The following is a 20,991-nucleotide window of genomic DNA, read 5'->3' as shown; positions in this document are numbered from 1 at the left end:
ATCTGTTGCTTATTGGACCAAGTGTGTGAATGTGCATTGTCTGATGGGTGCATGTCATGCCATTTCTTGTCAGAGTACTCATTTGAGCATATGTACATTGTTATCCCTTTTGACATGTATCAATATCTCTTTCTCTGTCCATGTGTAGAGGAGAATGCACCAGATGCAGAGGAGGAGGAGGAAGAGTCAGTTGTGCGGCAGACAACCAGTGTGGCAGGCCATGAGAACCCACTTGTGCTGACCATCCTGAGTCATGCTGCAGACTCTTCAGACTCTTTTGACTTGGATGTCTCTGACGCTGAACCAGATGTGCATGCCTCAAAGAGGGCAAAGGTTAGTGCCCCAATGGGTGGATCAGTCAGGGCCGTGAGTCTTTGGCTGGCGGCTGACTTCACAAGGCCAGTCAGTGGGGGCACCCCTATCTGCGGTGGTTATTGCTGTAAGACCACCCTCCCCTGAATTGGTATCGGTATCGGGTCCTGGGCCTGATGTCCAAGGGAGGGATACAGACCTGCAGCCAATGACAGAGGCACCACAGAAAAGGACATGGTCCCTTGCACCTTGCATCCGGCCGCCATGGGCCCCGTACATGTGGGGGACGTGTGCAGGCTGGGGAGACAGAGTGGGAGCAGCAGATATTGCCTGGGTAGAGCAACAGCTGCGGGTCATGTGGTCCTCATGCCACTCCCACAGACTGTTCATGGAGACCAACATCAAGGGCCGATGGGCTGATCTGGGGTGTCTGCCAGCGTCCCTGCCTGCAGACTCTCAGGTGCACAGAGAGACCTTGAGGCTTGAGATGGAGGCTCAGAGGACAGCACTCCATGCAAAACAAACAGCCACAAGGAGACTAATCCATGATGAGGTTGTTGCCTTGAGGCAGTCACTCTCGGAGTAACTCTGTGCATCACGGGTGGCTGCACATACAGACTCTGTTGCCTTCCATGATGCAATGCATACAGACATCAACACCCTAACTGTGCTGGTGCATTCATCAGTGTCACACATGGCCGCCGCCTCTGAAGACCAGGCCTTGGTATTGCATGGTCTGCTTCCAGCACTACGCCCAGCTGAACTATCAACCGCAGACATGGGGGTCCCAGCACAGACATGCCTCTTGGTTCACCGTTGGAGTGAGGTCCATGAGCCCATGGAGGGTTTTTTCATTTTATTTTAATAGTCACATTGACATGCTCCCTCCCTCTCCCCCCTCCAGGGTGGACGCCCCCCATCCACGATGGACAATTTTTCTTATATTTTTATTTTTTATGTCTATGGCCTATTATTATTTTTTTGGGTGTCCTTTGCTTTGTTATGAACACTTTTGTCTTTGATTTCAGGACCCCTGGCCCAGTTGTTGGCATGTGTTTTGTTCATCCCTTTCTTTTTTTTTTTCTTTTTGATTTTTACCTTTTCACTTCAGTTGTGCAGTTGCCCTCTCAAGGCCATGACGTATGCAGTAGTGGATATGCAGCCATCTACACTGAGGTCAACTGCCATAGTTGCATCACAGTGGACGGTATGGCATGTGCAGGTAACTTTGGGTTGAGTGAATATTGGCAAATGTGTGCTGTATGTATGGTACTGCGCTATGGCTGTTATAAAGCCTTGTTCCATGTTGTTAGAGTGCTCTGGAATGAGGCGGTGACTGCACTCCTGGGGGAGGCACCCTGCACCCTTTGAGGTCCCAACTCCCAATTCCCTCAGCCAGGCACTGGACCTCCTGTCACGCATTTGGAGGCACAATTCCTGGTGGAGGTGATGCTGGAATCACATCATGCTGGCTCAATCATCAGGTAAGCATGTGCACAGTCTTGCATTTTCTGCTCGTGTAATTGTTCCCCATGGTTTCTTCATGCATCTTGAGCAGCTGGTGGTGTTCACCTTGTGTTACGGTGAATGTCTGTGCTGATGTGTGTCTGTACACATGCATGTGTGTGTATGTGCATTAGCACTTCTATGCCAGTGCATTCTTTCTGTGGATGCGCTCATGATGTTGACAGCATGTTTGGAAGTGATTGTGCAGCACTATTGTCACATTCCTCATTGTCAGTGTTGTGTTCAGTGTGGATCCATGTACTGCTTGGCCACATGCATTGTTGGTGCTTCTGCACTCTGGGGGTTTATGTTCTCCAACACTTGGCCCACTGATGCCCTGCAGGTATTCTCCCTGTGCACACTACTCTTTAACCGTCCCTTGCCAATTCAAACTCCTCTTCCTTCTCCCCTTACATGTCCCTCCCAGCCAGGCCACTGTCTTCAATGAGAACATGTCTCATTCACATTGATAAGCTTGTATGCACAACCTACAATGCAGCGATTCATGACATGGGCTCTGGTGACTCTGTTGTGGACATTTGTGTGCATTGACTCCACAGGACATGTTTGTCACACTTGATGCATGTTGGTTTGGACAGATATGCACATGTGTACCACTGACTGACTGCTTCTGTGTTACCCAGTATCGTGACATTTTGTACATACTTTTGTACTGTTGGTTATCATCAATGGTGTATATTACATGTTTTCTGGTTTTAATTTCTACTTCATGTTTAATGCCACAGTCTACGGGTGTACATTGCATCAACACAATGTAGCTGCATGCATGTCTGACATCCTCCATTTCCCACTGCTTGGCTTTATCTAGCGTTCCTTTGCCAGGTTCAAGTGAGCCTGGGAATTGATTCACAATTACTGAGGGAGTCTCACATAGGGGGTGTGGTTTGTTGGGAGTGAACGCACAGCTGCATATCCATTTACTGGGGTATATGTTGGTTGTTGTAGGGTAGGGATATATGCTTTCAGTGCCTCAGTTGCGTGGAAGTGGGGTACATGTGTCTTGTTGTGTAATGCATGCCTTGGTTTGTGTGAGATTAGGCTACCGATTGACCCTACACATGTACCTATTATTTGCCAGCATGCCCTTCACCATCCACCACTTTTGTCCTTCATGGCCTCTGCATATGGATATTTTCCTTCTGTGTGCCTTGCGTGATCTCATTCCATGATGGTACTTCCGGAGGTATTCATATCACTATCATCCTCCCTAAACCGACTTCTATGTGCCCTCATCCACAGTGATGTTGGGCATGTCCATCCCCATCTCCACTCCAGACAGTATACTCCTTGCTATGGTTTTCACTTGTCCCTCCCCTCTCTCTCTCTCTGTTGTGCTACTCTCCACTCCTAGGTAATTCTCAATCGGTGTCTTGTCTCCCTCATGCACCCTGTGGACCTTCTGCACTGGTTGGTCTATGGCTGTTTTCTGATACCCTAAATGGTTTTCATGGATGGCCACTGTCTTTATGTTGTTGTAATGCATGTCTTTACAATTTGAGGATGTGTTTCCCAGTGGGATGCTGTGTATGCAGGTCAGGTGGGTACCCTGTGCAGGTAAGTGAAGGGCACTCAGGGTGTGGTGTTAGCACAGAGTCTGGCACTGTGTGCATTCATATTTGTTTGCCTTGTGTGGGGCACGTGTACAAGTTTGTGGGTGAACGTGTCACATGTTATGTTCATGTGGCTTTGCATGCTTTTTTGCACTCGTATGATCGTGCCACAGGTTGCGGGATCGTAGTTGTGTGTGTGCCTAATCTCTGTAGGGTGTTTCTTGTTGAGTTGTCAGGAGGGTGGCAGTGCCAGCTGTTTGTGGGCTGTGACACGTGTTGATGGTTGTGGCGGTGTGTGTTTCCTTGCACTTTGCTTGACACATGATATTCCATGCCATGCAATGATTCCCAAATATTGAAATATGTACACAGAAGACACTATTTCACCTTTCTTGGTTAGGGTTCACCATTCTTATTTTGAGGACCAAAGAATAATCCACAAACATGAAATCATTTTTGCACATGTTTGGGATTCTATGTTGTCGACAGACACCAGGAACACTACATTGAGCAGGGTTTGTTGTTTACCATGCATGTTCCATGCATGGTGCACCAAAAGGATTACAGCGCCATGTTGACAGCTGCTGGGTGCATGTCAATGCTACTTTCGATTCTATGCACATTTGACCCGATGCAATCGAGTCGCAGTGAAGTCTGCATTACCTTGCACTTTCCAGTTGCCTGCTCCCGTCAGTATGCATTTGTCTTTTGTCTCTGTTTCTCATTGCTTTGTCATGTCTGCTTGTGTTTTTCATGCCAGTTACCTCTGTGCCCAGCCTTCCGGTCTGACAGCTGCCTCTGTGCAGTGCTGCTTTCTGCAAGATCCTGTCTTCAGTACAATTGGTGAGTTTTTGGGTTCAGACGTTCATGGGCTTCGCATCCTCTGCTCCCCTGCCAGTGTTCACGGTACAGTCCCTGTGCTACGCTGATGATGGAATGCCATGTATTGGCATAGGAAATACTGCCAGGGTGATCCAGCCTTTTATTCGTCTCAGTGATGTACTTTTTGTGGGTCCGATCATTGTCATGTTGACTGGTGCCGGATGCCTGTGTGCAGTATGTGCGATCAGCTTGATAATGTAGTAGGTGTGACATGGCCATTCACAGTGGTTCAGGCAGTTTCTGGGTTGTGGGTGGGTGTTTGTCAGTGTGTGTGTTTTGTGTGTTGGATTTGCATGCAATGTGCAGATCTGGCTGCATGTATGCCAGGACACATCTTGATGGTCGGTATGTGAGTTGTTGTTTGCATTTTTTGCATGTCACTCAGAGGGGCACATATTGCTGTATGTTTGGGTGCATGGATGTGTTCGCTGCGCTCACATTGATTTCTCTTTCTCTGCAGATTCATTTGTCATGAGGTGATGGGTGATGGGTTTGAGGGGATACTTGCAGTCGTATGCATGCATAGGAAACATGTAAGATGTGCATTTCTCTTGCAGTGCACTTTTGTTGCTCATATTCAACATGACTATTTTGATGTCACTGAGTATAGTGGGCATTGTTGCGGTCAGGCAATGGGTTGGCCGGTGTATGAGGTTTTTGTTGTGTAACATACATTGCAGGTCCAGGACTTTCCTCGCATGGGTTAATTGACTGCAAGATAATACTATGCCTTACTACTTGTGGTCTCATGTGTATGGTTTGGTGTCTACATGCAGTACAGTTGTTGTCCATGTGACAGTCATCAGAATTTTAGGGCCTCATTACAAGTGAGGCGGTAAGGGTTTAACGGCGCCGGTAAAGGTGCCGGCGCCGTTAACCCTGTATCGCCTCATTACGAGGTCCCCTCGCGGGACCCGCTCAGGACGTCTGGTCAGACCAGACATCCTTTGCGGGTCCCGCGAGGGGACCAGCATGCTCACAACGGGCCCGTCATTAACGGGCCCATTGTTAGCATGCTCCCCATTCACATTGAGCCATATGGGGGCTCAAATGGGAATGGGGATGGTCCGGGTTCCCTGAATGGGGAAATACTGGGCCCTCCAAAGTCAGAATGGCCGGGTATTTCCCCATTCAGGGCCACAGATCCGGAACCAAGTTTGGAGGCAGCCATGCCCTTATTAAGGGAATGGCTGACTCCAAACTCGTAATGAGGCCCTTAGTCTATTATGATGTGTTGTTTTTGGTGTACTACATGTACTCTGTTCTTTTCAGTTTCTGTCACTGCGTTGGTGAATGGTGCAGTGTCATGCTGCTTATGGTCATGACTCACTGTTGATTTTGCTATGGAATGGCTACGTTAGTTGCTGCATCTGGGACTGGGGCCATTTAGGGGTGTCAATCACTTTGTCTCACTTGTCAATTGTGTCCTGTTCAGTGTCTTTTTTTATATGGGTTGCATTGTCTCCATATTGGCTGTATGTATGTTACATATGGATCCTGACACCACTGCTTTTGCGCTCACAGCAACATGAATATGTTTGTGCCTGTCATGCTCATTCTCACACAGATGTGCAACCCTATTGCATTGGGCTTATGGGGATTGGTGGAAATTATACTTTTGGCGTCCATGAATGCTTAACTGCTCATAATTGATATTTGACAAGTTGATGAATTTATCTGTGACAACACATATATTGAGTGATATTTTTTGGGACATTAGTGATGTTTTTGTGCCTCAGGCGTGGTTTCATTGCATGTTTACCATGGTGATGGTGTATATTCCCACTTACATGTCTTTCATTTGGCCACACTTTGTGCATGTTGTTTTATGTCTAATGGATGCACACAATTTTGCCATCCCAGGGGCACATTCTCAGTGTGTTGTTGTGGGCACGGAGGATTGGCCCATGGTCATCATTGAATGACACCTGGGATGTGCCTTGATCATGTGCACTCCACAGTGGCATGATTTTACGCAAAGTAGGATTGCACCAGCTAGGTACATGCAGCCTCTCCACGTGCCCTTTGGCCAGCCATGCGCAAGGATCGTGCCTGTGGGTGGGGGTGGTGGCCCACCAGCATGTCCACTGGGACACCATGCTGTGTAGTGACATTGTGCAGGACACATGCTGCCACAATGATCCTGCACACAACTGGTGGTGCATATAGCAACACACCACCAGAGTGGTCAAGGGAGCGGAAACGTGACTTAAACACTCCAAATGTGTGCTCCACTATTCCCCTAGTCACTACATGGGCAGTATTGTACCTTACCTCATCTTGTGTGGTGGAATTCCGTATGGGCGTCATCATGAATGTGCTCAGTGACTAGGCACTGCCCCCTGTAAATGTGTACATGGTTGTCATTAACATTTGTTGGCAGTGTATACTGGTCAGTGTGCAACATGCATGCATGTACATGTCCATTCATACTCCCCAATGAGCCATGCGTTCCCATGCTTGCGGGCTACCAGGTTTCCGGTGTGGTGGTGACATCCTGAATATATAACTGTTGTGTGAGCTTCCTGGATAGTTTGCATACACTTCAGTTATGATGCCCTTGGCAACGCACACAACCTGAACATTGATTGAGTGCCAATGTTTGCGGTTGCGGTATATGTGCTCTGTCAATCTGGGGGGATGAAGCAACATGGGTGCAATCTATTGCACCAAGCACTCGTGGGATGTGCGCCACAGAAACGAAGTCCTGCATTACTATTTGCCTTTCTGCCAGTGTTCTTGGCATATATATGTGGTGGTGCACACAAGGTTGTGCATTTATCCACACCAGCACCTGGTGTAGGCAGCGTGACTGTGTGGCCTTGGAGATACCGTCTACGATGGCAGTAGTCCGCTGGAAAGATCAAGTTGCCATGAAATGTAAGGCACTGAGCACTTTTTGTAGGAGGCTAAGGGCTTGGGAGCACATGGTGGGTGATGTTAGCCCATCTTCCCACTCCCATTTCAGATATAGGATGATATGGGTGGGGACCTGTACCTGCCATAGCCCTGGTCATCGGGCATCTCGATAAAAGGGTGGCACATGGATTAAAGATTTGGGCCCTGGCCATCCTCCTCCTGCGGTGTCCGTGCACAATTGCTTCGACAAATGCTGGATTCATCGTTGATGCATACGTTTCATTTCGTGTGTATTGCGTGCTTTAAAGATGCGCTAGTGTTTACGGCTGCAATCAGGTGCCGGAAGTGTACCGGGAAGCGCGCATACTTTTTCGCAACCCGACTTTCAGAGTTTGAATCCAGGAATATGATTCGCACTGGTATGGGCATTGCGATTGCTTAACTGTGGACTGTCCCTCAGCACGCCAACATTTGTACGTGTTCTTCCTCATTCTGCATGTTCCGCCCCCTATTTTGGTCGCTATGTAGGCCTGGCCCCCACTCTGCTTGGAGTCTCGCGCGAGGCGTTCCTCTACTCACAGAGACGTGCAGAGGCGCCGCAAACTCCACGCAAGTCAAGGAAAAGTACTGCGCATTCAATTCCATGAATCGAGAAAGGCGGATTTGCATGCAGTTGTGTGCGCAAGTACTTTATTTTCTGCGCAAAGAACTCCATGAATCGGGCCCTAAATGTTCAAAGCTGGACGTGGGGGGATTGTTCAATGCTAACTTTGAAAAAAATGCCTGTGTGAAACTTTGGTTTGCGCCACTCTTGAGGGCTTGTATTGGATCTCCAGGGGGTGTTCCAGGAATACACTTGAACTTTAAATCTATGTTCATATTGTTTAATACTGATCACCAATATAGATTCTAATCCCACGATTTGCACAACGCAATTTATGTAATATTGTGTTTATTGTCCTCTCAATGAAAATCAAGTTTAGCACTTCTTAGCCCTGTACTAATAGTTCATATTGATCTGTGTGCCTATCTCAGAAGTTGAACAGTCGCGTGGACGCTGTTTGGGTTTCGGACCTGTGAAAAGATGTCCTGCGCAGATGTTAGTGTAGCAAGCAAGCAATTTAATTGACTGAGTGAATTTAGACTATCATCTTATCTTTCTTGAATTCTGGGACGGATAATGTTTTTTTTTTGTTTGCATCACTTGTTAGAATAGCAGCATTGCAAAACGTTTCCTATAAAAGGGATATGAGTGCCCGGTAGACTGTACTCGTCTTCCAGCATTTTTGTTGTTGCATGTAATGCTTGGTATTAATAGGATAATGGTTTTGAAAAACAGCCAATCATTTAGAAAAGTTGCATGCCTAAAACAGAACACTTTCCTGGCTTTATGATTGTTACTCCCATTCCGAAAAGGGATGAAATGTAACCTAAACTACACATCTGACATGCCAACTCATGCGTGACAGCCAGTGTGCGTTTGTGTTTTTTTTTTTAACCAAGAACGTTGAAATCTGTGCTAATTATTTCCCCAGTGTATGAAAGTCTGTCACACGTCTCCCAGTACTTTGTGGTGCTCGTGTACCCGCATCGCGTCATAACATGTTCATTTTCTAACCTGCCCGCGTCGCCCATTCCCACTAGCACAGACAGAACATGGCTCCAATGGCACTTTGAGTTGCTTCTCCTACACAGTAAATAACTATGGCACACGAGATGTGGAACAGCACGAGGCAATTGGCTGACCTACACGTATTACACTGAAACAGGAATTATGGAAAATAACAGGACGTAGGCTTTATTATTTACCCACAGAGAATTATAAACTATAAAGGTGCAGGTGTGGAAACGCCTGATGCTCGCCTCCACATCCACATCAGAAAGCCTGTGTCGGCTTATTGAAGAGGGCAGAGACGATCAGATTCAGCGGTGTCTTCGGTGTTGACAGGCGTTTGAGATGACAAAGTCAGTGCAAGACAGAAAGTCACGATTTGCTGTTGCTTTTGTCGCATGCTGCTTTGCCTTTTTTTTCCTTAGGTGCACGTTGCATTAGCTTAAGTGTAATTGTGCACCGTGACCACGTGTTTCCACGTTCTTCTATGCCAGGTTTCTGCACCCTGTGGCACAGGACTGCAGAAGCACACCAACACCAAGCAGGAGCAGCTTGTATTGCCTTGTCCGGAACCTCGAGATGACCGTGACACAGTCATTTCGTATTATGGGCCTATACACATTCTTATTGATGCTACATATGGTGATCCATTTTTGTATGAAATGTATATCATATTACAGTGATATTGTAACCATATTTTTCTTAGTGTACTGAGGAACAATGCTATGTGATGGCACTTCCTGTTTTTTCACGGGGTGAAAGGTTGTGTGTCATGACTTCCTGTGATTTCACTTGAGGCAGGGTGAAACAACATCACTTCCTGTGATGTCAGAGGTCTAGGGTCATGTGATGTCACTTTGAGGCCCCAGGCATTTTGGTGAAATGACATCCCTGCACAGATCAAAGCCCATCCTCATCTCAGGGTGTCAATAGTCCCACCCTACTATCCCACCATTGGAACCTTTCCATTTGGGGCTTATGACATGAGTAGGAGAGTATTTCCTCTCCCCCTGGTATTGCTAGAGCCTAGGACCGACCCTCTTCTCCTTATTAAGCTGGTGCAAGGCTAATACCAATGCAAGGTGTGATTAGATGTTATGTTATGCTATTTCATATTTGTATAGTGCCTTCTGCCGTTGGTATGGCCTTGAAGAGCTGTGGTGGATGAACCCCCTTTGGAAGACCATAGTCTGAGCAGACCAGACATGTGAATGGAAACAGTGGTACAATGCATGCACACGTGTATTTTATTTATTTGACAATTGTATGGCTCCCATACACAGGTGTTTCCTGGTGCCACAAGGCAAGATGGGGGGCAGCTGGGACTTGTGAATCAAAAAGTAAAACAACAAAAACGGTTATATTGGCCTTGTGACAATCTTGTCGTACAAGTGCATGAAAAGGTGGTAAGTGCAAGGGAGGGGTGTGAGGGAGAAGTGCAGAGGTGGGGTGCCCCCAAGGGTTTGGTCCCAGGCAAGAGCTGGGCGGCCAAGGTGGCAAGTGTCAGGGGAGCGGTGGCAAGGGGAGGAACAGTGCGCTGGACAGTATGGTCCAGTTGGGCTAGTCCGGGAAAGGGGCCGGAGGGCAAGTACTGAGAAGGAATGCTGGAATGATTGGTAGGGGGTGGTTTGCTCCCTGTATGACTCTGAAGGGACCAGGCCCCAGTTGCAGTGGCAAATGGAGAGTTAGCATGGGGTGGGGGGGGCAGGAAAGGAAAGTCTTGAGAAGATTCCAGATCGTAAGAAGATCCTGCTCATGTCTGAGGGGGGAGGAGGCCATTCCAGAGGGAGGAGCCAGTCGAGGAAAGGGATCTACTTCCCACTCTCTGCTTCGAGAATTGTTTCATCTACAGAGAGTTGGAGCCAGAAGACTGAACGACTCTGGCCATGAGGTATTTATGGAGGGAAAGATGGATGGAAAGAGGTCCACGGCCCCAGACAGCCTTGTGGATGATGCAGCGGGTCTTGAATTTGATCATTGCGGTCACCGGGAGCCAGTGTAGAGATTTTAGGGCTGGAAAGATGTGGCCCCTCGGCTTGAGGCCAAGGATAAGTCTTGCAGTCCTATTCTTGATTAGTTGAAGGGGGCGAAAGGAGGAAAGAGGCTGGTTAAGGTAGAGGTTATTTAAGTAGTCCAGCCTAGAGAGAACCAGGGCTATGGAGACGTTGAGCTTCTGGGGGAAGGTGAGGAAAGGTAGAATGTCCCTGAGGAGATGCAACTGGAAATTGGACTTTTTGGCAAGGTCCATGATGTGAGGAGATAAGGAGAGAGAGGAGTGAGGGGAAAAGACCCAGGGGGACTGGCCATAGAGAGGGGGAGGACAAGAAGCAGGCGTCCTGATGAGAAATATCTATGTTTTAGTGGCATTCAGGCAGAGATCATTGGCAGAGCACCATGCCTGAATAGCAGTCAGGCAGTCAGGTATGAGGGAGGAGGTAGAGGAAGGTAGCTTGAAAGCGAGCTGTGTGTCGTCTGCGTAACACTGGAAATAAGGGGAGAAAGTGGAGATCAGGTGGGCCAGAGGGGCCAGAGGGGCCAGATAGATGTTGAAGAGCCATGGTGATAGGATAGAGCCCCGAGGGACACCACAGGTAGAGAGTGAGATGGAGGAGAGGAAAGGACCCATTTGCACTTGGGAAGATTTGTTTGAGGAAGGAGGTCAGATATGCCAGTGCCCTGTCCGTGATGCCTAGGGTATAATTTAGACGGTTTATGAGGATGGAGTGGTTGACTGTGTCAAAAGCATAAGAAAGATCGAGGAGGATCAGGTCAAAGGGAGTATTAGAATCCAGGTTAGGGAGTAGGTCTTCACAGGTGTTCTTGAGAGCAGTTTCCATGCCTCTAGCTGCCCCTAAACCGGACTGGTTGGCATGGAGGCAGCCGGCGATTTCGGTGTGGAGGGTCAGTTGAGAGATGACCAGCTTCTCCATGAGTTTGCCCAAAAAAGGGGGGAAATTGTCGAACTGGTGATAAGCAGAGAATAACTAGGTCTAAAGCAATTGTTTTAGTCATGCAGCGCATACTGCAAAGGCATAAGGAAGAGTGCAGTATCAGAGGCTATGTGACAGCTGCAGAGAATGTGTCATGGGACTCAGTTATATTCTATGGGTTGCATCACGAGAGAGGGCGCGGGTGAAGAAGCCTGTCAATCCCCAAGGCAACTGTCTGCAGTTGAGGGCTCTGCTGTGTGTTACATGCAGGACACATGCCTCTATGGCTAACATGCAGTTGACATGTACATTACATGCCCAAATGTAGGGTAAGACACAGATAACATCAGCATACTTCCTTTAGTATGCACAGTCTTTTTGTTCGTAGTAAATACTAAGTTGGATTCAAGCATGGTGGTGATAATGCATAGTCATCTATGTCCCAAATTGCCTCCCAATTGCTATCCTTTGGTTTATATTGGCAACCATCAGATAGGTGCACTTAGATTTTGCCAGCAGGAAAATTAAAGCATAGCTTTCACCGATAGCTGACTGGCTCAGTATCAGGCCACCTTTGCCTAGAGACTGAGCCACACCAATCAAATAACACTATGTTGGCCACTCTGCTTCAGACTCTGTATTAAATAGCTCATAGGATGAGAAGGCCTTCATAGCGGCCAATCAACATGCACTGATACTAGTACTGGGGTGGTACAAAAGAATATTAACATAACAAGTTGTCATTCATGTCTTACGGTGCACAGTAATTGTGCTAGAAATTACACTTCCTATGCAGCAACACTCTCACAATACACGAACATGTCCAGTAACATCCCTAAAACACATACAAAGCAGCACATCTAGCCACTATGTAGGTCCCTCATACACGCAGCACATAGTCCTGTGGAGCTTTTCTAACACCAACACTTCTCTGTAAAGTTATACTCTTATAGCCCACACACCTACACAGTGGCACTCGGTGAACTAGCACAATACCCTCTACAGTAACACTTCAATAATGCATTCAATCCTTGTGTCCTGAGTACCTATCTGGTGTGCTTTATGTAGGGAGCGCACTGGTCAGCACAAATTATTTGAATTCCTGGGAACTACTATTCAGTACCATGTGCGGAGAACATCTCTCGGGAGGATAGCCCAGGGGCAATGTGCTCGCTTTGGAAGCAAGACTACACGGAGCACCACAGGTTCGATCCCCGGCTCCGTGGTTAGAAACCTCTGGGTATTAAGCGCGTTATGAATAACCCATCATATCATATCTCTAACATCACCCAGCACCACCCCTATGTACACATAAATACTGATAGCTTCAACCCTGCCATCTCAGACGTCACCCTTTCACAAAGGGGCCAGAGGCCTAATCTGCATGTGGCCGGTCACCGCACACTGTGCCGTAGCGCAATATAGCCACAGCAGCAACCTGACAATGCCAGTTTGGTGATCTGCTCTGACCGCACCATACACCTGCAAGTCACCATATACAGACAATACACATCCAAGGTACCAAGTATCCAGACAGTAGACTGGTCAATCCAACTGCCACAGCAAGGGTATTACGAACGATACAGTGCTGTGCAACAACACAATGGCAGCTTTGGGCTATAATAAAACGGCATCAGGTAATATTATCCCCATATATATGGTCGCCGTAAATAATATCGCCGGGAAAAGGTTGCGGCGATATTATATGGGTGACCATATATATGGGGACAGGGGCAAAAAAAAAAATGTTTTAAAAGAAAAAAAAAGTTTGGGGGTTGCGGGGGTGTCCCCCGCATGTTCCATGCAATAATGTCGCCACAAAAACGGCCATTTTTCGGCGATATTTTTGCATGACGAGATTTTTGTGGCGACATTATTACATGGAACCAAAAAAACACTACAGGCCTTCACACAATAATAAACTGAGGAGTCACGGGAAGTTATATGTCAATGAATCGATCTGCATGTTTAATGCTAGATGCAGGAAATGTATAGATACTGAAAGGTGGGAGCCGGGGAGCATTGTTTTGAGCTCCTTGTGGTTGCCCGAAGGCATTGCTTGAGTTCATTTGTGGTCCTTTTAGTTGGCTGCATTACGTCCAGATATTCAAGACCAAAGATTCAAGATAACGCCAGATCCACATCTGCTGAAAGCCGGGGGCCTGCACACCATCGGCACTAAAGAAGCCACTGGGTGCAAGTAAAGAGAATTGGCAACGAAGGGAGCCCGTGAGAACTCCACAAGGAAGAGGGTAATAAATAGTCAGAAGAGAAACAGCGAAGGAGGGCAACTGTCTAGATTGGAACTATGTGATTACTGTGACCACCTAACATGCAGACTTTTTATTATTTCGACCCCCTTTTCACCCCTGCATCCATGTTATACTATACCCCTCCACCCCACGTATATATGGGGTGTAAAAGGGGTCAAAATAAAAAAAAAAGTCGGCATTTAAGGTGGTCGCAGTAAAATACTCGCAGTAATTGTACAATCCCTTTAGATTTACCATTTCACATGGAGATATGACGATCCTCCACCAAGCAGGGGTCATCTACGAAGGAGACAGTATTTAAGGTGGTCGCAGTAATTGTACAATCCCTTTAGATTTACCATTCCACATGGTGATATGACGATCCTCCACCAAGCAGGGGTCATCTACGAAGGAGACAGTATTTAAGGTGGTCGCAGTAATTGTATAATCCCTTTAGATTTACCATTTCACATGGAGATATGACGATCCTCCACCAAGCAGGGGTCATCTACGAAGGAGACAGTATTTAAGGTGGTCGCAGTAATTGTATAATCCCTTTAGATTTACCATTTCACATGGAGATATGACGATCCTCCACCAAGCAGGGGTCATCTACGAAGGAGACAGTATTTAAAGTGGTCGCAGTAATTGTATAATCCCTTTAGATTTACCATTTCACATGGAGATATGACGATCCACCACCAAGCAGGGGTCATCTACGAAGGAGACAGTATTTAAGGTGGTCGCAGTAATTGTATAATCCCTTTAGATTTACTATTCCACATGGAGATATGAAGATCCTCCACCAAGCAGGGGTCATCTACGAAGGAGACAGTATTTAAGGTGGTCGCAGTAATTGTATAATCCCTTTAGATTTACCATTCCACATGGAGATATGACGATCCTCCACCAAGCAGGGGTCATCTACGAAGGAGACAGTATTTAAGGTGGTCGCAGTAATTGTATAATCCCTTTAGATTTACCATTTCACATGGAGATATGACGATCCTCCACCAAGCAGGGGTCATCTACGAAGGAGACAGTATTTAAGGTGGTCGCAGTAATTGTATAATCCCTTTAGATGTACTATTCCGCATGGAGATATGAAGATCCGGGAACCTGACCTGCCATAAAACGGCTGGTTTAAGCCAGCTTAGAAGTGGCAATTGCTTCTGAGAGACCTAACGGAATCAGGGTACAGACACCATCCCCCACCAAACAGGGGTCAGCTACGAAGGAGACAAGGACTGACTGAGTCCCACCTGCTGTGCCAGAGAAGACTCCTGGAGATGATTAAAGTCTAGAAAGTCTTGAAACTGGGCCACAGAAACCCGATCAAAGGACATACATTATAAAACTTAGGCTAGCAAATGGTCAGGAATGGTTGGGCTCAGTAATTAAGTAATGAATCTTTTACTACACGCTTACTACCTGCGACCAGACTCTAACCATGGAATTAGAATGTGAAGCTCTGTTGCTCTCTGTTGTCTTGCTTCCAAGACAAATCTGACGGCCGGGTCTATCTTGCCGGCCGTCCCAGTATTAGCCAGAGAAGGTTCTTTAACAATGCCCTCACTGGATGGTTTAGTAGCTCAGGTGTGGCGAGATGGGCTGGAGATGAGAGCAAACAATATCATTGAAGTTCTTGTAATTCTGTATAGCAGGGGCAGAGGGAACAGTGCCATCATTTCTGAGCGGCATAGGTAGCCGAGGGACATGAGGTGAGATCACTGTTAGACCATTCAAACAGTGCAGCTTATCCCTCGTATCTACATTGTGACAGATAGCGGAAGAACTTTGCGTAGTGAGGTGAAACGGGTCATTGAAGGGGTCACCTAATGGCTTTCTTCTCCCTTCGGGGACCCTGGCAAGGTTCTTCTTGCTCTTGGGGGGAGTTGAAAATTGTGTGTAACTTCTAGAATGAGATTAATGCTCTAATTTTCCTTGGGCAGAAATGAGGGGCAATCCTACCAGTGCTTATTGGGGCCAGTGGCAATTAGCAAAAAACAAGATGTCCCCATTTAAACCATATTTACTGTTTAATCAAACATATATGTTAGAATACATGAGGTAAAACAACCTATTGGCACTTCTTTCCTTTGAGGAAGAGTACTGCTATGATCTTCACCCAAATCACATTCGTATGTACAAAGTTAATACATTTCTCACCAGTGCTGATGGCATATATTGTCATCCAAATTTCCACGGAAAATCATTTAAGACCCACCCACTCCTCCCCACAACTGCAGTTTACTGTCTTCGTAGACCCGTAATAACATTTACAAAAGTGTTTTAGCATGGCTCAGTCCCATTGGCGACGCTTTGTGAGCCAGGCAGTTAGCCTGCTGCTGGGCTCATATGGGTAATAGAACATTTACCAGAAAGCAAATGACATACTGTGATAGCGTTTCTCTCCCAATCAGCCTGCTAACTGTATACTCTACATGCCATGCAGTGAGGCTAGCGCATTGCATTGCAGAGAAGGCTGTAGTAACAACATGTTATAACCACAAAATAACGATTTTTTTGTTTAAAATGCATAAGGGGTTGGGGTAGGGGTTAAAATGAGTGGGGGGTTAGGGTGGGTTTAAAAACATAGGGAAATTGGGGTTTTGTGTGGCCCCTCAAAACAAAAAATGTGTTCTTTTTCGTTATAACATTTTCGTCATTACAGCATTCTCTGTCATTTATTTAATTCATTAAAATCATAGTCTGCACGTGTTTTCGAAAGGTAAGTATCAATATTAATATTTCCACTTTATTTGGGTCACAGGAGTTCCTTCCATTAAACAGGATATGAATAAAATAGCACAACAAGTTCGGATTGATTAAAATCAATACATTCATCGATTTTTTGAGTCTCTGCTGATTACAATTTTTAAATAATGGATACCATGTTTGAACAATTCAACACGACTTCTTACCTAATAATTAGTCAAAATTCCTTTGAGCACAATCAGTAAACGTGACTTACTTGGGTGCCTCTTTTATTGTAAGCATTTAAAGGTTGATTGCTGAAGAGCATAAATGAGCTCCAACCTGATTTTTAGTAGCTGAAGGAAGCACTTTGCGCGCTTTCTGAGCCTTTCAGACACATCCAGGGTGATGCCGTTGTTTTGGACCACGGCGGGGGGCAGAGCGGTAATGTAGCATGCCATTGCATATTGCTTGGTCCAGACCGGAGGAGTCCATGCCCACCGGCCCCCTCGTCCCCCCCCCCCCCGTCAGTGTGCTATTGTACATAGCCAGGTCCCATGAGATTGACTGTCCTAGTGTGAGGCATGGTAACACTGACAGCTCAGTCCCGTACCAGATTCCTCCATGCAAATGAAAAGAGAGCAGGTACAATCTTGGTGGGAGATTCAAACATAACCTACTCTCTTCCAATTGCAGCCAAAGGAGTTATGTCATGGTATTTGATATGTGTATAGCGCCTAATGCCATTAGTGTGCCTTTGAAGCGCTGCGGTGGATGAACGCCCTTTGGAAGACCGTAGTATGTGGCAACAGGAGCAATAGGATGCGGGAGAACAGTCATTGACAGTCCATGATAAGCAGAGATGACTAGGTGGACGCATTCTGAATCGTGCAGTGCTTACTGCAAACGCACATGGAAAGACTGTTTATCCCTGACCTTCTATGTGACCTGGGTCTTAATACTCTGCCGGGACAAGCTTGTCCCTACAGAGCCCAGACTCAGGGACAAGGCCAAGTGACCATTGGTGCCTATGCCTGTTCTCGTCCAATATCCTGTGACCTGGTTTCATGAGCTCAGACCACCCTATTACAGGTGAACTCTGCGAACGTGTCAGCATTAACTAAAACCGTTCCATGCACATGTGTCCTACTTGGGCTTTCACATTAATGTCTCACAATGCGCGGATCGGACGTTTCATAAAAGTGTATGATTAAAACAGCAGGAGGGAGACCCTCACCTTTCAAATTCCACAGTCAAGCACCCGCACATAGTATATGGAAAAATAGAGCTCAGCTTACCGACAGAACCAGCCCAAACGTGTGGGAGACGCTGGCGCAGACAATGAGTGAGACGAATACGACGCTGGCGCACCTCTGCATCTGAAAAACACACCAACAGCACATTTGCCTCTTCCCTTGGTAGTTTCCTGAGCTATCTAGTGTGGCAAATCGTTTCCTCCTTGCTGCACAGGAGAAGCGGGACTTCAAGGCACTCGGGAGGCAGGGCATTTTTGAGATGATGACTCCCCGAGAGTGGTCTCTAAGCAGATACATATCACGGCTAGCACTGTGTACAGAGGTATTGCTTCCAGCTGGCTTTATTTATTTATTTAATTTATTTTTCATTTATGCAGCACCAACAGCAATGCAAAATAACAGTCTGGTGCCCCAAGAAGGAAGGCGATCGTGATTCATTCGGATCAGTGCAAGAGTCAGGGGGGGCAGCGGGTTGGGGGTGGCGGGGCAAGTGCAGGCCATGTCCAAGAGGTACCACGCACATCCAGGAGAGGAAAGGCACCCATCGGAAGTTGACAGTGTTGAGAAATAAATATGCCAAGGGAATCACGCAGACAGCATGTGGAGGTATTTGCTGCATTCGAGCACTTCCCTGCAGTGCTTATTTGTAAAAAAGTGCCAGAGCCCCAATATTTTCTTGCCCACGGGCGACACATCGGGCGGGCAACTGCCAGCCCACTGCTGCCAAGACCCATGATTGTTTGTTCCCCCACAGTGTCTGCATATTAAGGTTTGACCTTGCAACTCTCACTGGCTGTTTCGGGTGTTTGCTTGCACTTGCCATGACAAATGTGCAATTTACAGATACCGAATAGCAGGCTAGTTTAAGACACATGTTTAAGTGCTTCTTTAAACACTATCATCATTGTTAACATTTTGCTCGGATTGTATAGGTGGCAATTGGAACATGTTGACCATCTATCCACAGAAAAACAAGCAAACCTGCTTTCCTACTAAGTTTAATCGCTTGACAAATGCAGGAAAAATGACTGCTGAACTGTTAAACGTGTCTGTCAAACATTGCAGTGAAGCCTTTGTGTATAGGCTGACATTCATGAAAGGCACGGCTCTGAGGCAGTGGCCTTTCCACTGTGTGGGTGCTGCTGGCTGGAGACTGTCCTCTGGCTGCCAACCCACGGTAATGTCGTAGTGTTGCTGCGCATTGCAATAGTGGAAGAGCTCCAATGTTATGCAGGAGGACTGCAGAAGTGTGTGGGCGTGGCCAGCACAAGCACCCAGCAATGCCACCTTCCCAATCATTATCAATGAAAATGAATAACTACCACTATGCTGTCTATGTGGGTCATCAAGAGTTCATGAATAACGATGCCCGACACAGGGTGAAGAGAATGTGGCCAGTGCACACTGTTGTTGCTGGTTGTGGGACAACAGCTGAATGAGATTTAATAAGTGCCGGAAATGGAAAACATTTATTGGGGAACCCTCCCTTCTTCAGAGGGGCGGGGCTTTGGGAAGGAGGGGGCACGGCCAAGGGGCATGGCCCCCGGCCAGGTTGCACAACAAACCCAATCCTGGCAATTTGTATAAAAGCAAAGAGCATTATGGGAACAACATAATGTTCGCAATTTTAAATGTTAAACATGTCTTATATTAGAGTTATTCAGTAAGAACATCTTTCAAGTGAATAATGGACTCTTCTGTTTTGATGGGTCACAATATTCACCCTAATAAAGAGATGTCTGTAAATGACAGGACATATATAACAGTTTGAACAGCTACAGAACTGTATTTGAGGCTTCAGTAGTTTCTGTATGCAGCCTCATTGCACCAGTGGCGTCGCCAGGATTCAAATTTAGGAGGGGCACAAAGTAGGGGGGCACAGACAAAAGTAGGGGGAGAACATGGTCACTGCTCGGTTTCGGGGGCAAAAGGGGGGGGCACAGGGTTTCACAGGGGGGCCCCAGCCCCCCCCACCTAGCGACGCCACTGCATTGCACACAGTTGCGCAATGGCAGTTCTCGGGCAAGACAGTTTTTGCCTGAGCTGCGTTCCGGCCCATTACCAGCATTGGATTTAATAAGTAAGTTGCCAAAGTCTAAGAAAATAAGTCCCAGGGCTGAGCCCGGGCAACTGCCTCTCTGAATTCAGTCACGTGAAGGGGCGCATGCACGACTCTGCTGTTTGATGTCTAACGAGAAAGACGAACTTTATAACTGCAAACTACCCCAGAGGAGAAAATACCGAAAGTTGCCGAGATTGAGCAAGGGAAGAAAGGAATGTCACCTTGGGATGGCGCGTGGTGGCTCCCTCGGTACTTGTCTTCCGTCCTGTCTCGAGGGGAGGGAGGCCTGTGCAGGGGCAGGTGCGGGCAGCTGGCATGCAGGGCGCGGGAGGGGCTGCTTTCTCCCCGACGCTCAGGCGGGAACCTCTGCAACGCTCTCCGTGTTACGCCTTAGTTGCCCTGCACACCCAGCCTGAGGAGCTCTGCGGGAGAAGCGGCCTCGGCACCTCTATTTATTGCCCGTCCTGAAAAGAGAAGGGCTCCCCTCTCCCGGGGGACATGTTAGGGAGGCGCACGTCATCGAATCATTTCCCCCGAACAAGTCACCGCATTAGGAAGGGCCAAAATTACAGCAATTCAGTTAGAGGTACTTTGAAGCAATATGGAGGTGGAAGATAGATAACAGGCAGGGTAATTACCAGCGATTAGGGCCCGGGTCGGGGACGCGCGGCTACCAGCAAGTGGGGGCTCTTCGGATCCGCCCGCCACCCTCTCTGCGCTGCAGCCTGAACACTTCTTGCGTTTGAGAATCAGAAGACAAATGGCTGTTTATAGCCCAGCCTTTGCATACTGGGCCATAGAAAGCCCAGGGCACGCAAGTGATTACTATCAGAGGGCCCCCATTGCTTCGGCGGACAGGCTTGTTGTCTTTTACCTTTTGTGGGACCCAAAATAGATTCCCATCATCTGCGCAGAACGTATGATTCCGTCATTCCCGATGTTCTGACCTTCTTTAAAAACACATTTATTTCTGGCCCCGTATACATTCTCATTCTATATTTTATTAAAAATGAGTCTCGGGTGTCTTCGTGTTGCTTTTAATCCGATATGTT

The 20,991-nt window shown here is 47.1% G+C and overlaps 1 protein-coding gene across 2 annotated transcripts in view; it reads right to left on the bottom strand.

Annotated features, from left to right (window-relative positions):
* Positions 1-20,375, bottom strand: part of GAL (galanin and GMAP prepropeptide) — a 266,855-nt gene extending 246,480 nt beyond the window's left edge. For both annotated transcript variants that reach the window (XM_069624118.1, XM_069624117.1), the window contains exons 1-2: positions 20,161-20,375; positions 17,920-18,000 (exon numbers count right to left, since the gene is read on the bottom strand). In XM_069624118.1, the coding sequence (XP_069480219.1) occupies positions 17,920-18,000; positions 20,161-20,256 (177 nt within the window). In that variant the 5' untranslated portion in view covers positions 20,257-20,375. The remainder of the gene's footprint in view (positions 1-17,919; positions 18,001-20,160) is intronic.
* Between the last annotated feature and the right edge of the window lie 616 nt (positions 20,376-20,991).

This window comes from Ambystoma mexicanum, chromosome 11, assembly GCF_040938575.1.
Source record: "Ambystoma mexicanum isolate Mex_15411 chromosome 11, UKY_AmexF1_1, whole genome shotgun sequence".
Classification (NCBI taxonomy): Eukaryota; Metazoa; Chordata; class Amphibia; order Caudata; family Ambystomatidae; genus Ambystoma; species Ambystoma mexicanum.
Note: the sequence above shows the minus strand (reverse complement) of the source record. Positions and strands in the feature narration are given on the sequence as shown.